Here is a 17,328-nt window from a genome sequence, read left to right as displayed (position 1 = left end):
ACTGCACCAGCAGATGTTCAATGCCCATTACGTGAGCTGGTGACATTATGCGTTTCAGTGCCATTGCCTCTGCGGTATGCGCATCCGCTATGGGCCCTGTGAAGAAATTCTTCGCCACAACAAAATCGCCAGCATCATCTTGTATCATCGGACCACAAGAACCTGTACTATCATCATATGACAGCAAGGCATCGACATTTAGCTTGAACAATTAAAAGAGTTGTTTCGTCGGAATTGCTGACAGTGCTTCCGGCCTGACAGTAATTCAGAGGCAATGTCTGAATCGAGAGCGCCGATCATTCAGGCAATTATACCGCTTCATTATTAACCTGCTGCTTCTCTCTCACAACTTATACCAGCATCCCACAGCGATAAGGACGGCCATAGAAACATGCTCCATATACATACCGTTAACATCAACACCACTAATAAGTTAATCCAAAATAGCAGACCCCACCCTATCAATAATCATTGCCTTTTTGATCCTGTCTTTGGGACCCCACCTCCAAATATTCCTCACCCGGCGTCTCCCAGACAGAGCATGCCGAATATCTTCTCTTCCTCCTTGCAAATCAGGAAGATAGGAGAGGTTACTGTTCAAGCCCGCCAATCAATACGCATTGCCTTTTTGATCCTGTCTTAATTAGTGTCATTTTAATCCAAATTCTGCACATTTAAATATTCTAGGACATTCAGTTTCTTGTTTTGCAAGGGAATAGTAAGTTTTCTATCAACTCAGAGAAGGTTTTACAGTAATAGAGGCAGCTATCTAGTACTTTCTGTTAAAAAATGTATTTATTTGCTGCACCTTCTTCACTTTGCTATGTACATTTTTTCTTATGTGTTCATTTCTTATACATTTGGTAGTTCTGTATTCTGTGCATAGTTTCTATTCACTCTGCTATGTATGTTGTCTCTGTTCGAGGATTTGACTAATGATCCATTGCAAGACTGTATCAACTGTTTTGTTTATCATTGCTGAGTTGTTTTTTCAATTGAAGGACAACTATTTCGAGGAGGCACTCAAAATGAGAAATCTGCTTGAGGAATTCTCTCAAAATCATGGCAAGTTCAGGCCTTCAATTCTTGGTGTTAGAGAACATGTCTTCACCGGAAGGTGATATTTCAGTATACTTTGGTTGTTTATTTTCTTTCTGGTTTGCTCCATTGGTAAACCCAGTCAAAATAACATTTTCTCTTGTGTAGTGTTTCCTCCCTCGCTTCGTTTATGTCAAATCAAGAAACTAGTTTTGTGACATTAGGACAGCGTGTTCTTTCTAATCCACTGAAGTAAGTGCATTTACATAATAATTTTCTAATCGACTGAAGTATTTTAGAATTACATCTTGTTAACATCTTTTTTCTTTTTGCAGAGTGAGAATGCATTATGGTCACCCAGACGTGTTTGATAGAATATTTCATATTACGAGGGGTGGCATAAGTAAGGCGTCCCGTATCATCAATATCAGCGAGGATATATTTGCAGGTAAGATCAAATACCCTTTTTTTGCTTTGTCTCTTGGTGTTTGTGTATCATTCTTTACTTTTCTAGTATTAATTTGTTCTGTGGTTGCCTATTATTTTCTGAGTTAAGAACATGATGGTACACAGCTCACCATTTTTACATAGTTCATTGGAAACTATATCTGTTTCTCATCTCAGAAGCTGAGCAGTATATATTAGGTTATGTTTGAAGTGAGTCTTTGCATTATCTTGCCCTTCCTTTCTGTTACTCGTGCTAGCTAATAATATTTTAAATCTTGTTGTGATTTGTCTTTAGATCCCAACTGGTTACCATTCTGTGTTGCTCTTCATAAGGGAAAGAAATTCTTCACTTCGGAGTCAACTATACACATTTTTTTTATGTTTTACTCATTTTGATATTATATACTGTTTGCTGATCTGTAAAAGTGGAAATCATACGAAATATCTCACAATTTTCATGTTTGTTTAACAAAACACTAACAGTATTTTTGCTGTTATTCATGGAAAGGAATTTTGATGAAATTAACAAGTTAATAATGATATGTTGCAATGCCATTTTGTAATCTAGATATTATATGCAACCGTACTCTCAAGAAACAAGTAGAAGCCTCGCACACATCTGTGAACACCATATTTTAGTCTTGTGTTTTTTCTCATGTTTTAGTTGGACGGTGTCTCTTCCACATACAATCAGTATGTCAATTGTTTATGGTATCCCTCTTACTAATTCCATATATGCGTGAAAGTTTCTGCTATAGCATTTATCATTACGCTAGTTAGCTGATAATATATTACACTCGTGGAGTTGTACTCCCTCCGGTCCTTTTTACTCTGCACATTAGGTTTGTCTGAAGTCAACCTCATCCAACTTTGATCAAGTTTATACAAAAAATTATTAACATTCACATAACAACACATTTATTAATAGATCCATCTCAGAATATATTTTCATATTATATTTATTAGATGTTATAGATGTTAATATTTTCTAATATAAATTTGGTCAAACTTAGCAAACTTTGACTTCAGTCAAAGCTAATGTGCGGAGTAAAAAGGACCGGAGGGAGTATCTTCTTACTGGTGCACCATCTTTGAATTGCAGGGTTTAACTCTACTCTACGTCAAGGGAACATAACTCACCATGAGTATATCCAGGTCTTGTTTTTCTTCAATTTGTAATTGTTTTACTGTACCTGTTGATCAGGTGTTTCAGTCAACGGAAACCTTAAGCTTTCTTTGTTTGTTGACTATGAATCTTTCTAAACAAGTAATCTTTTATTAGTTCACTCCTCGCATCTATACTCCTTTATTGGACAAAACCGTACTACAGAACTCAGCAAGGATAGACTTAATAACACCCGGCAATTTTTTTTGATAGACTTAATAACAGAACTGAATCTACTGCATGTCTTGTACAAAACTTTAGATGGAGACTATGTGACTACATTGCAGTTTCTGCTAAATTAGAGCATATATGAACTCTTGATCGAAGTCATTCAGTCGTGTGAGGTAGATTACTTCCATTTGGTCATTACTAGCTAACTTTCCGGTGTGTTAAGGGGAAGTAAGCAACACAAGTGTTCCAGTATTTTGAATTTCTGATGGATGCCATTTTTTCTTCATCTTAATATTCTAAATATGTTTGGCCTTGAGTGATTCCACTTTTGAGCTGCCAGCTTTAAACCTTGCTTACTTTATGTTACTCAGAGAGTAATATAGTTTGCCTCTACCACTTAATTATATTTACCAGCAATTTTATAGTTAAATGAATGAAATGCTTAAAAAAATACTGATGCCCTCAGTGTGGTTCTCTCTTCCCACACATTGATCTCCACTCTTATCCGACTGTAGCATATAACTTGGGCTCTACTACTGCCTTGTGAACATTGTATGGATGTTTGACATATTCTGTAGGTTGGTAAAGGAAGAGATGTTGGGCTTAATCAGATCGCACTATTTGAAGGAAAAGTTGCGGGAGGAAACGGCGAACAAGTTCTTAGCAGAGATATATACAGACTTGGGCAGCTTTTTGATTTTTTCAGGATGTTATCCTTCTATGTGACTACTGTTGGGTTTTACTTCTGTACTATGGTAATTCTATATCTGATACAACATGTTATGTTTTTTCTGGCAGCTGTGTTTTCTACTATCCTGTTCGTAAATATACAATGTCCTAGAATGCGTGCAGTCAAACATTTCTAACCTCGACTCATAAATATGAAAAAGTAGTTTGGTCATGTGAAACTCATACTATTTAGATTTTTGAAGATAAGTGTTGTCATAATATTGCAGTTCTATCAAGTCTCACTAGAATATTCGTATGAAAACTGATGTTCAAAGTTGCATGTTGGTGACTGAAGGCCCAAAAGGTCATCTATTTATGACCATAGTATATTGCATGGATCTTTTTTTTTCTGAGAGAACGCAAAGACTTTGCGTTTCTTTTCATTGAAAAGGGGTGGAAAAGGTTGTATGGATCTTCAGGCATTGCTATGGCAATTATTATTGTTCTGTTAACCGTTTTCTGTTCTCTGTTTCCAAATGCTCACTATGATCCCATAATATTTTTGTTACTTTCTGTGAATCTACTATGTATTATCATTCGAACGAATCTTTTATGTTCAAATATTATTCTTAGTTTAAATTCCCAACTAATACATTTTCTTGTGCAAGCTCATGTTTTGTGCATTATAAGAGCTATACCTGTATCTGTGGGATTTGTATTATTGCAAGTCACATTGATAAAACTAATTATACAAATTGAAGATGCTGCCTGTTGACCTTGAGAATTCCGCTGTTGTATCCCTTTTCTTCTTTTGTCCTTAAAGAGTTGCCGATATTTAATTGTTTATTTATTTTTGCAGCTAACTGTACTGACAGTGTACATATTTCTCTATGGTAAAACTTATCTGGTAAGATTCAATATCCATTGTTCTCCTTCTTTGCAGTAAGATCTCTGCGAGAATCTCAGACAGGTCGTTTTTTATCATGTCAATCTACTTGCATGTAAATGTCAAACCTACTTGTTTCCTGCGCCTTTTGTCATGCTTATCTATGCCTCTAGTTACTGCTGTTCCAGTCATATAGGCCACACATATTGCTTGAATTATGTCTCGGCTATTCTTTCTCTCCACTGCTTTTCATGCAACATAGTTGGGTGACAGCATAAGCACTTTTTGTTGGCTCATGCGGCTGCCAGTACATGTTACTTTTGGGACATAAAGTTCACACAAAGTTATAGTGAATGCAAACTTTCTCAAGCTTTGCATGGCATTTAAATACTACCTGTTTTCAAAAGAAACTTCTTCATTTGTTATTATAATGGTATGTAACAGTTTATGTGTCAAAAATACCGTTGCATCTGTAGATTCTTCAGTCTTTTCTTTGTCACGTTTTGGATTTTTTCTGACGCATTTTTTGTTGTATTGTAGGCTTTATCTGGTGTTGGAGAATCAATTCAAAATAGGGCGGATATACAGGGAAATAAAGCATTGAGCGTGGCTCTGAACACCCAGTTTCTTTTCCAGATTGGTGTGTTTACTGCAATTCCTATGATTCTAGGTTTCATCCTGGAAGAAGGTGTCCTGACGGTACTTCTCTTCCTTGGCAGACTTCTGGGTTTATTATCATATCTCTATTTATGGTTGGTTTATTACTGTCTCTACTCTGAAAAGAATATTGAGTTTAAATTAAGTTATGTTCCTTCTGATTTCAGTATAGTTCTAATTTATTCGTTTTTTAGATGAGCTTATCTTTCTGGTGTGTTATGTGGAACTTGGCCCTATTTATTAGCTTGGTTCATGAATAGCCACTACCTTGTAAATATTTCCCTAGAGAACAGCCGGTTATGAATCCTTACATGTGAATGTGTGGATGCAGGCTTTTGTTAGCTTCATTACTATGCAGTTCCAACTATGCTCCATATTTTTCACGTTCTCTCTTGGAACAAGGACTCACTATTTTGGTCGCACAATACTGCATGGAGGTGCAAAGGTAGGGCTTTCTGGAAGTCATGCTCGTCTTCTTAATCTCACACACTACATTTTTCTGTTGTTGAGAATTTCGCACTATACTGATCTTGTTTTTCTTATTTATTACCAGTATAGAGCAACTGGTAGGGGTTTTGTGGTACGGCATATTAAGTTTGCTGAGAATTACCGTCTTTATTCCCGAAGCCATTTTGTGAAAGGGTATGTTGTCATGTGATGTTACTTTCATGATTGTATGTGCAATTTCAGTAATATCCAAGCCAACAATTCTCGTTCCATTTTGTAGGCTGGAGGTTGCACTTCTGTTGGTTATCTTTTTAGCTTATGGTTTTAACAACAGTGGAGCAATTGGCTATATCTTACTTTCCATAAGTAGCTGGTTTATGGCTCTTTCTTGGCTTTTTGCTCCATATGTATTCAACCCTTCTGGATTTGAATGGCAAAAGTAAGCCACTTAGCATTCTATGTATGTTTATTCCAGCCAATCACTATAAACTGTCAGGACAAAGATAAAACCCTGTGCCACCCCTTCTTTCTTGCTCTCTCAGGGTCGTCGAGGATTTCAGAGACTGGACAAACTGGCTTTTTTACCGAGGTGGTATTGGGGTTAAAGGAGAAGAAAGCTGGGAAGCTTGGTGGGATGAAGAACTGGTAATTCAATGTTGCTTTGACTAGCCTCTCCAGTCTTGAATGATCTGTTACGACATCTATTTGCTGTGTTATTTGTGTCAACACCTGAATTGCTTTTGAAGTTCAACATTGTCACAAAACTGAACTTCTACAAATATCCTGCTGCAGCCTGATGATGTCATGAGAACATATTGGCATATTTCTTTGAAGCAGCATTGTGATTTATGCTTTTGAATTCTTATATAGATGTATCAATAGTTTCAATAAGTTCACTTTATCTTTCGTCTTGCTTACTACTATGCCAAATGTTGCGTACTTTTCCTGCTCTGTGTTTTGCACCACCTCTACACTGATTATGTCATTACTTGTGCTCTTTCCGCAATTATTTTCTTTGAAAAGGACACAATTAAAGAAAATACTGAAAGGTGTTAATTCCTTTGTGCCATTGCATAATTTGTCTCCTTAAGTCTGCAGTTGGGTTTATGTTCTTCATGTGATACCAATACGTATTATGCAGTGGCGGGTCCAGGATTCGAAAATTGGGTGTTCAAATATTTTGTCCAATGTAATAACTAAAAGGTTCATGTAGCTACTAAGAACTTTTTCCCCAATAATAATGACAGTACCCTACAGAAAATAGTAAAAAAATGAAGATTGTTTTCTACACAGTCATAAAATATGTCATGGCCAGAAACCCGTCGTTGAAACCGTAGTTCATGTAGGGTTGGTAATAGTAATAGGGTGTTAATGCAACATACGAGATGGTGAAAACGCATCGATGGTAATTGGTCTTAAGGGAATGAAGATGTTTGTGATAGTTGGACCGAAGGTTTGAGACCAGTTTATATGAATCGGCATGATGTTTATTGCACAAACCACACCACTTTTTATACATGTATCTAGTATAAATCATATATAAAATTTTTCCTGCCAAAACATTTGGGTGTACAGATGTACACCCTTGACCCCATGTGGATCCACCCCTGGTATTACGCTCGGAAGTTTCATACACTAAATTTTGTTGAGGTCCAAGGTGTTGAAAATAATTCATTTCCAAACATTTCCTTTTCAGGCACATATTCACACCTTCCGCGGGAGGATACTGGAAACTATACTTAGTTTAAGATTTTTTATTTTCCAGTATGGAGTTGTTTACCACATGCATGCAGGCAAAGAAAGTACATCATTATCGGTATGTTTGTGTTTCAGCACTGTTCTGCTTGCTGACATGAAATTCACTGCAGTTTCTTTAAGCACTTGCTATGGCAAAGTCTATATTTGTATATATCGTTGATTGTCTGATCTTCCACTTGTACTTTAGAAGATTACAAAAATATTTTCTTTCATTTCTTATATGTTTAGAAGGAAGACCATGTTAAAAATGGTTGCCATTTACTTAATTTAGTAGTGACCCCATTACAGCAAAATTAACTCAAAACACTAATCTGTTATTCTGTTACCTGAACCCACCCATAACGCATACACAGGTGCAATTCCGGCACCGCATAAAACTGATCTTGGATTGAATGTTAAGCATTGCCATTCTTTTGCTAGTTTTGGTCGTCTTAACTGCTTGAAAACATCACAGCACCATGTCTGATTCTACTATTTCCTTGAATGGGGTTTAAGCTTACCGATGTATCAGTTGTTCCTTTGAGAACAGTTGGGGAAGAATCAATTGCAAGCATTTGTTGGCCTACTTTATCAAAAGAAAAGAATACTAGAATAGTAATATCATGTCTTGGCACTGCAGGTATATTGGGTTTCATGGGCAGTGCTTGGAGGGCTTTTTGTCCTCCTAATGGTACGTGTATTTGCGATGTAATGCTTAACAGCCATACCTGGTTTTTACTGATCGCAGTGTTCACCTGTGTTGCTTTCTGTATTAATCTGCAGGTATTTAGTTTAAACCCCAAGGCCATGGTTCATTTCCAGTTGCTCCTGCGTCTGGTCAAAAGCATTGCACTGTTAGTGGTTTTGGCAGGTTTGGTTGTGGCAATTGCGATGACACCCCTCACTGTTTTAGATGTACTTGCTTCCATCCTAGCATATGTGCCTACTGGATGGGGAATTCTTTCGGTGAGTTTCATGTGGCAACTTTGGTACCATGAAATCCTGCATTTCGGAAACTGTGCCATTGTTCAAAATGACACTGGATAGTAAAGGCTAGTTGGTTATTACGCAACTTAAAACTTGGTAGTGGATCTGCTAATGTTGCGTAGGCAATGAAAGGATTTATATATAGAATGATGACACAGATGGTATATGTCAAGTCTTCCATGTGGTTTACCTTTGCATAGTAACAGAATGGTGCTCCATTGTTAGCTCGACAGGCGGAGATATCTTTACTACCGTACAACTGTTTCAAACACCATATAGATTTTTATCTCAAAGAAAACAAATCCAAATTTCAGGATACTAGAGTTTCTTACTAACCAAATCTTTATCGATCTTGTTTTTGCTTCTGCAGATTGCTGTGGCATGGAAACCAATTGTGAAGAGATTTGGTTTGTGGAAAATAGTGCGCTCGCTGGCTCGTCTGTATGATGCTGGCATGGGAATGATCATTTTTGTGCCCATAGCCATCTGCTCCTGGTTTCCCTTCATCTCCACCTTCCAGACACGGCTACTGTTCAACCAGGCTTTCAGCAGAGGTTTGGAGATTTCTCTCATCCTGGCTGGCAACAATCAGAATGCAGGCATATGATGGTGGCATCATCCATTTTTTGAATCCTCACCCAGATCATGCACCTTCGTAGTTAGTTGATCCCCGGTTCTGAGTTAGCAGCAGATGTATATATCTCCGTGTTGACTGGCAGTTATTTGCTATGGCTGTATATGTATATCGCCTGTGACATTTTTTGCACTCATGATAGTTATAGGAGGTGGTGTTATTGAAGGAGCGGGTGCTGAATCATTGTTAAAATAGCTTGTTTACTTATGTTAGTTTGTTTAGATAATGTTGTGAAACTGTGGTCTGCACATCCGAGTCATCTTATGTGCCACTAAGTACCATGGGGCTCCGAGGTCATTCTTGCTCCCCTTTTTGTACCTCCTCTCATGCCTTCGCTCAACCATGCCGTAATCCTTTTTGGAGGCTGGCATAGCGCTGAATGAACTTTGGCCGATGGCATGGCCGCTGACAAGATCTATGGCCGCGGGCCTTTTAAAAATTTATGCGTGGACATGAAATGGGTCGCGCGCTCTATGGCCATGGGCCTTTTAAAAATTTATGCATGGACATGAAATGGGTCGTGCGCATTGGGCACATGGCTGATCCAAATCAAAAAGATGGTGGACGTCAAGCGGGCGGTTGGCCTGAACGGACAAAAAGCGGACAAAGCGTGCGTCCATTTGGGTCCGCGTGTTGTAGTTGCTCTTATGCAATGTGGTGTTGGTTTCCTTTGTGGATTCCTATCTCTCCAACGGTGACTATCTCTGCTCCAAGGGAGTGAACATCGAAATAAATATTTGTTTCCCTGTGCCTTCGATTGTCCTTAACTGTAGCTCGTTCATTTGCGTTTTACTTTGGTCCCTTACGTTGCAAGCATCATAAATAATGTAGAGACCCATTCACATCCTGCCCCCCTCGCAGATCCATCTCGATCCTTTTAGACAGGAGGAAAAGCATGAGGCAGTGGAGAGATACAATAATGCAGGGTCAATGCTGGAGGACTTCATATAAAACCAAACAAAGAAACTACAAAACTTAGAACTAATTGTGTCATTTTGCTATTTTCACTTTTTGGTTTAAAATTTGCTAATTAAAATGAAGAAACTCAACCATAATCAACAATTTTGGGATATTGACCTTTTTACGTGATGATCAAATTGGATGAATGGTTGAGGACATCAGAAACAATATTGACCTTTTTTCTCTGTTTTTCGTATACACAAACTTTTGAATAGTCCCTTTTGTAATATTGCGAAATGAAATAATCATACATTAGCTACTGATTTATCATTCTTGTCTCCATTCTGAAACAACATTTGTTTCGTTGGATTTTCTTCACTCGGAGGTACCGATTCTTTTCTCTTTCCCCAAAGGAAAAGATAGAGCCCAGCTAGAATCATGAACATGCCTAGAACACTGCAGGCATGTAAACAGATCGATTATTAATTACAAGGAAAACTCAGCAACAATTTTTAAGAAAATAATGTTAGTAATTGGCAATGCATATTTGGGTATATACCTACGGTCTTAAGAACGTTACCCAAAATCAGCACTTTTTAACATAGGATGGAGAGAAGTGGTAAGCATACCTCCCAACGGACAGATCATGGCCGAGAAGCAACGAGTCAAGAATAGTAGTGAAGAACACCGACACGGCGCAAAACATGGCCGGATAGGTTGGCCCACGCTGCGTGATGACCCACGAAATCATCACAAACTTGGCAGCAGTGTTGAGTATTGCCTGCAGCAAGATGTAAATGAGGACCTTCAACCGAGAGCCAAAAAGTGAACTGATGCACAACAAAAGGAATAGCCGAATAGTTTTACCGAGTACACAATGGTGAGCAAGCTCATGTTCCATTTGAGCGCCCATGTTGCCTTCTCTCTGTTCATGGCAACCCCCACGACAGCCATTTGGATGCTCCCCACGAAGCATGTAGCGACCGTGGACCAGTACTTGTATGGGAACACTTTTAGCATCTGAGCCTGCTCATTACAAACCAGGGGCAGCGCCAGGGGTCTTCTTGGGTATTCGGTTGAATACCCAAGATTTTGACAAACCATTGAAATTTTATATAAAACAAGCGATTTTTTTTTGTGCAAAACAGTGATGATTTGGGCAAAATGAATACCCTCCTCCAAAATGAATACCCACCCTGTAGAACCTGGCGCCGCCACTGTTACAAACTCATATATAATTAAGCTGTATTTGTCACTTTGCTAAAGAATTAAAAAAAGGTAATACTCCCTCGGAGTAGTTGAATTTTGCATGAAATACCTGTACAAAAATAATGATATATAGGTAATACTATTTATTTGAGATTTTGCAATAGTGAGTTGTTGCTTATATGTTTGTTATATACCTGTACTGTATACCAAACGGCGAGGCTGAGGCAGCTCGTGATGAGCAAGACGGTTCCACGCACATGGTGGTGACCAAACACAGCTCCGGCTTGTTTGGGGTGGTAGCCGATGATATTGGTGGGCCAAAGGTGCAGCACCTTGCCCTTGTACAGGCTGATCACCAGCGTTCCTCCAACACAGACTAGGGTTCCAATGACCTTGATGTTCCCCACCAGGCTCCTCATGTCCAGTGACTCCTTCTTGAAAAAAAGATTATACGGTTGTCGCAGTTCCTTCCTATATGGTCCCAATATTTCTGGTAGGTGCTGCGTTATATTTCCATCTTGTTTACCTGAAAAGGACCGCGAGGATGAATGTGGCAATCGGGATGATGTTATAGAAGTTTATCGCGTATCCTAGTGATGTGTCTCCGAGGCCAATGTAGTAGAGACCAGGAATTGTGAATCTGGAAGGAGAAAGCAACAATCACTACTACTTTGTGGGCAGATATTAATCAGAACCATTGCTGAACTAAGATGATGTGAACAAAATGACTAACCCCACAACTGGTGAAAATCCATATGAATGCCTTCAATTTAAGCTCCTTTAACTTCCCTCTACATCAGGTGATGAGGGTAAGTAAACAGATAATCATTTGCAAAATGTTTCTATATCACGACGAATTTTGATATTTACTTGCCAAATGTTCCCTGTCATATGACAACCATGAGAAGGAGAAAAATATGCTAAAATAACAGTATTTAATTAGAGCTAACTTCTCAAAGAACATCGCCAAGGGAATTGTCAAGATTGCGCCAAGGAAGAAGCGGTATGTGAGCAAGGTCCAAGCAAGTGACCCACTGTCCACCACGACTTTCGTGAGCAACACCAACCCTGTCGTGAAAATTTGGACCAACACCATGAATATGTTGGAAGACCTTGTCCTCCCGCGAGACAGACTCGGGCACGTCCGCACGCTCTCTGCCCACGCGGTGATCGTGGCCACGTAGAGCTAGGCCACGACCCCCTTTCTCTGTTGTACTCTCCTGTGTATATAAAGGGCAAGACCCTATGACCAATACAGTGTGGTGAATATTACCATTCTACTTGGCACTAGAGCAAGTTCTTTCCTTCCTGTCCATGGCCGGCTCCCATGCCTCTGACGCCGGCTCTGACTCCGGGGAACTGCCCCATGGCAGCGCACCGCTGCCCGCTACTTTCCCCCCTCCCACCTCCTCTCCGCTGCCTACCACCTCCAGTTCGCTGCCCATTAGCACCGCTCCCCCAGCCACCGCTTCGCTGAACCTCACCGTGTCGCCACTCGTGGCGGCACTCTCCGACGGCACCTCCTCCTCTACTGCGCCGCCGCCATCGATCCACGCCGTCAACATCGGGGCACACATCGACTTCAAGCTGGATCCCATCTCCGGCAACTACTCGAAGTGGCGCCGCATCATGTCCTTCATCCTCCGCAAGTCCGGCGTGGAGAGCCACATCCTCGTCCCTGCGATCCCCTCCAGCAGACGGCGTAGTGGCGCCACGACGATCTGCAGATCCTTCTCATGATCTACGGTACGATCACCGATGAGCTCCATGATGTGATTTCTGCCAAAGATACCACTGCCTATCATGCCTGGGTCCTGCTCGATGCTTTCTTCCGCGACAACCTCGCGGGCCGCGCCGTTCACGTCGGCGCCGCGTTCCGGTCCACGGTCCAGGGCGACCTCCGGATCGGGGAGTACCATCGGCGCCTCAAGGCGCTTGCCGACGAGCTTGACGACCTCGACGAGCACGTCTCCGACAAAACCCTGACCCTGCAGCTCATCCGCGGCCTCTCCCCGCGGTTCCAGGTGATGGCGTCGCTCCTCCCGATGCAGGTCCCCTTCCCCAACTTTGTCCAGGCCCGCTCCAGGCTGATGCTGGAGGAAATCAACATGGATGCACGCGCCCGTACTGCGGGGACCACCGCCCTCATCGCCACTACCGACGGCTCCTCCTCGGGCGCTGGCGGCTCGGGGACTGCCGGATCAGGAGACCGCGGCGTGCCGCAGCAGCTGCCGCAACAGCAGCGCCAGGGCGACCGCTCCGCCTCCTCCGAATGTGGGGGGCGCGGCCGTGGCCGCGGGCGTGGCCGTGGGCGTGGCTACGGCGGCCGTGGCGGGCCTCCAACCGCTCCCTCTCCGTCGCAGCAGCCCTGGATGGGGTATTTCGCTCCGTGGGGGACGCCGTTTCCTCCCGCTGGCCGCACTCCCTGGGTGCCGCCCAACGCCGCGGGCGTGCTCGGTCCACGGCCCGGCGTCCCGCACCAGGCCTACCCCATGGTCTACGACGCGTCCCCGGCGTACGGCCCGGCCCCTCTCTACACCGCGGCGCCACCACCCCAGCCACCCTCATGGGATCAAACTGGGCTGCTCCACACCGCCATGAACAACATGTCCCTGCAGCCTGCTAGCGCCGGCGGCGAGTGGTACCTCGACACGGGTGCCTCGAGCCACATCACCAACAACGCAGGTAACTTGAGCTCGTCTTGTTTTTCTTCAGAGCACCCATCCATATTGGTCGGCAATGGTTCGTACATGCCTGTTCTTGCCATCGGCACCGCTTCCCTCCCACCCCGCCCGTTCAATCTCAACCATGTTCTTTTCTCCCCCTCTGTTATCAAGAATCTTCTCTCTGTACGACAATTTACCACTGACAATTCCGTTTCTGTCGAGTTTGACCCTCATGGCTTTCTTGTGAAGGATCTGGCGACCAGGACCCCTCTCATGAGGTCAAATAGCTCCAACGGCCTCTACCCGTTCTTCGGCGAGTCTCCTACCGCTCTCACCGTTGACGTGGGCGATCTGTGGCATCGGCGCTTAGGGCATACTAGCGGCGCCTCCTCATCTAGTTTAGCTAAAGATTTTCTTTCATGCACTCCTAGTATTTCTTCCCCAGCCACTTGTGAGGCTTGCCAGCTAGGGCGGCAGCCACGACTTCCCTTTCCTACCTCTAGTACCTTTACTACTTCTCCGTTTCAGCTTATCCATAGTGATTTGTGGACATCACCGGTTCCTAGCTGTTCCGACTATGCATATTATCTAATCATAGTTGATGATTTTAGCCATTACTCCTGGAGCTTCCCCCTCCGTCACAAATCTGATGCTGCCGACATACTCATACGCTTTTATGCCTACGTGCTGACGCAGTTCCATCTCTGTATTCAGTGTATACAGTGTGACAACGGGGGTGAATTCCTCAACATTCGTTTACGCTCCTTCCTCTCTGAGAACGACATTTCTCTCCGTCTCTCTTGCCCGCACACCTCCCCCCAAAATGGCAAGGCCGAAAGGGCTATTCGCACCACCAACAATATCATGCACACACTCCTTCTCCAAGCTCACATGCCACCGGAGTTTTGGGTCGAAAGCCTCAACACCGCCACACATCTCCTCAAGCTTCGCTCATCGCGTGCTGTTGCCAACAACACCCCTTATTTTATGCTCCATGGCGTCGCTCCCACGTACGATCACTTACGCACCTTCGGTTGCCTTTGTTACCCCAACCTCTACGCCACTACACCCCACAAACTAGCCCCACGATCTCGTCGTTGCGTCCTCCTCGGTCTCCCTCGTGAGCACAAAGGCTATCATTGCCTTGACCTCGAAACGCGGCACTTCTCGACACGTCATTTTTGACGAGGGCGTTTTCCATACACCGATGCCACACCGACCCCCCGTGCCACAAAAAATCCCGTGACCCGATCCCCACACCCAATCCTCCTCGATTATCCTGCGGCCACTCCGACTGAATCCACCAGCGCACCTACCTCGTACGCCTCAACCAACCCCGCGGCTCCCCCATCCCCTCCGGGATCGCCGCCCGCCAGACCTGCACGCCCATCTCCCACGGGATCCGCACGCCCTACCCCACCCACCACCTGCAGCTCGCCGCTCGCCAATCCCGTGCCGTCCCAACAGAGCACTACCCCACCCACATGCGACAGCGACCCCCCATCCAGTTCATGCTCGCCACTTGGGCGTCCCTGCCTCCTCGCGCCGTTCCAATCACACCACGGCGCAACACCCACGCCATGCAGACCCGGGGCAAGTCCGGTTTTCTGCAGCCCAAAGTCCTCTTCTCCCCCCACTCTCTCATTGCCGAGGCCACTAGTACCGCCATCTCGCCCATCCCTTCTTCCTACAAACAAGCCCTCAAGGATCCGAACTGGTACGCCGCCATGTGCGATGAGTTTCATGCTCTGTTGCAAAACAATACGTGGTCTCTTGTTGCTCGTCCTGCAGGTGCTCATACGGTGACGGGGAAATGGGTCTTTCGCCATAAGCTACATCATGACGGCACACTCGCCCGCTACAAAGCGAGATGGGTGCTTCGTGGCTTCACTCAGCGACCCGGCATCGACTTCGGCGAGACCTTCAGTCCGGTGGTGAAGCCAGCGACGATACGGGTCGTCCTCAGCCTCGCCGTGTCGTCGGACTGGCCCATTCACCAACTGGACGTGAAGAACGCTTTCCTCCATGGTGAGCTCTACTCCGTCGTCTTCAGCCAGCAACCCTCAGGGTTCGTCGACGCCGCTCGGCCCACGCACGTCTGCCAGCTCCGAAAATCTCTCTATGGGCTGCGCCAGGTGCCGCGGGCATGGTTCCAGCGCTTCCACGCCTTCATCCTGTCGCTCGGCTTCCATGCGTCCAAATGCGACTCATTCCTTTTCATCCTCCACAGCGCCGCCGGCACCGCGTATCTCTTGCTGTACGTCGACGATATCCTCCTCACCGCCAGCTCCACCCATCTGCTGCGCTCCACCATAGCCGCCCTCCATGCTGAGTTTGCCATGACCGATCTCGGCGACTTGCATCACTTCCTCGGCATCACCACGCACCGCACCAGCTCCGGGCTGTTCCTCTCGCAGCAGCAGTACGCCCTCGAGATCCTCGACCGCGCCGCCATGCTCAACTGCAAGCCCGTCTCAACACCAGCCGACACCAAAAGCAAACTCTCGTCACTCGCCGGCGCTCCTGTCTCCGACCCCGCGCTGTACCGGAGTTTGGCCGGCGCCCTGCAGTACCTGACATTGACACGGCTAGACCTCGCCTATGCCGTGCAGCAACTCTGCTTGTTCATGCATGATCCACGCGAGGCTCACTTCACTCTTCTCAAGCGCGTGTTGCGGTACGTGCGCGGCTCCGCTCACCTCGGGCTCCGCCTCCGGCGAGGCAGCAGCAGCACCAACCTCGTGGCTTACTCCGACGCCGACTGGGCCGGGTGCCCGGATACACGGCGTTCTACATCCGGCTTCTGCGTCTTCCTTGGTGACAATCTCGTCTCTTGGTCATCTAAGAGGCAGCACACGGTGTCGCACTCCAGCGTGGAGGCGGAGTACCGCGCGGTGACGCACGCCGTGGCTGACACTTGCTGGCTTCGTCAGCTTCTCCGTGAACTGCACCGGCTGCCAGCGAGCGCGACGATCGTCTACTGCGACAACGTCAGCGCCATGTACCTCTCCTACAACCCAGTACAGCACCAGCGCACCAAGCACGTGGAGATCGACCTCCACTTCGTCCGCGAGTGCGTGTCCTTTGGCGATGTGCGTGTTCTACACGTGCCCTCGACGTCCCAGTTCGCCGACATATTCACCAAGGGGCTGCCGACTGCCGTCTTCACAGAGTTCCGGTCCAGCCTCAACATCGTCGAAGACCCTGCTGTGGCTCCGGGGGGCTGTTGGAAGACCTTGTCCTCCCGCGAGACAGACTCGGGCACGTCCGCACGCTCTCTGCCCACGCGGTGATCGTGGCTACGTAGAGCTAGGCCACGACCCCCTCTCTCTGTTGTACTCTCCTGTGTATATAAAGGGCAAGACCCTATGATCAATACAGTGTGGTGAATATTACCATTCTACTGAATATGGCAGGCCACCATTCCTTCACGTTCGTCGAGCCCCCCATTGTGTATGTCTGTCGCTGGACGTGCGTGATGGAGAATTGGAGATAGCCTTTGAGCAAAGCTACAGGGAGGGAGTGGCAAAGCTACGGGGAGGGAGGGGAGTGCTGGCTCTGACTCACCAAGTGAAGTGCTTGTCATTCTTTATGTGTGAGCTAGTGGCGTGCATGTACAGAGAACTTATGTTTGCATGATGTCTACACCCTCTAATTTTTCTCTTTATGTTCGAGGGATATATATGAGAGTTATTCCTCAATCTCTAAAAAAAAA

At 45.0% G+C, this 17,328-nt stretch overlaps 1 protein-coding gene and 1 pseudogene across 1 annotated transcript in view; one reads left to right on the top strand and one right to left on the bottom strand.

Moving 5' to 3' along the window:
* The window catches only part of LOC119304165 (callose synthase 9-like), a 41,011-nt gene extending 31,866 nt beyond the window's left edge, over positions 1–9,145 (top strand). Inside the window, exons 37-51 of the mRNA XM_037581336.1 lie at positions 1,002–1,117; positions 1,207–1,290; positions 1,374–1,486; positions 2,588–2,640; positions 3,400–3,576; positions 4,350–4,397; positions 4,917–5,075; positions 5,365–5,478; positions 5,587–5,675; positions 5,761–5,919; positions 6,023–6,125; positions 7,177–7,296; positions 7,858–7,908; positions 8,001–8,183; positions 8,575–9,145. Of these exons, the coding sequence (XP_037437233.1) occupies positions 1,002–1,117; positions 1,207–1,290; positions 1,374–1,486; positions 2,588–2,640; positions 3,400–3,576; positions 4,350–4,397; positions 4,917–5,075; positions 5,365–5,478; positions 5,587–5,675; positions 5,761–5,919; positions 6,023–6,125; positions 7,177–7,296; positions 7,858–7,908; positions 8,001–8,183; positions 8,575–8,811 (1,806 nt within the window). The 3' untranslated portion in view covers positions 8,812–9,145. The remainder of the gene's footprint in view (positions 1–1,001; positions 1,118–1,206; positions 1,291–1,373; positions 1,487–2,587; positions 2,641–3,399; positions 3,577–4,349; positions 4,398–4,916; positions 5,076–5,364; positions 5,479–5,586; positions 5,676–5,760; positions 5,920–6,022; positions 6,126–7,176; positions 7,297–7,857; positions 7,909–8,000; positions 8,184–8,574) is intronic.
* Positions 9,146–9,654: 509 nt separating this feature from the next.
* Positions 9,655–17,328, bottom strand: part of LOC119300457 — a 14,633-nt pseudogene continuing 6,959 nt past the window's right edge.

The sequence above is a fragment of the Triticum dicoccoides genome, chromosome 5A (assembly GCF_002162155.2).
Source record: "Triticum dicoccoides isolate Atlit2015 ecotype Zavitan chromosome 5A, WEW_v2.0, whole genome shotgun sequence".
NCBI lineage: Eukaryota > Viridiplantae > Streptophyta > Magnoliopsida > Poales > Poaceae > Triticum > Triticum dicoccoides.
The sequence above is the reverse complement of the archived record's forward strand: the minus strand, read 5'-3'. Positions and strand labels throughout refer to the sequence as shown.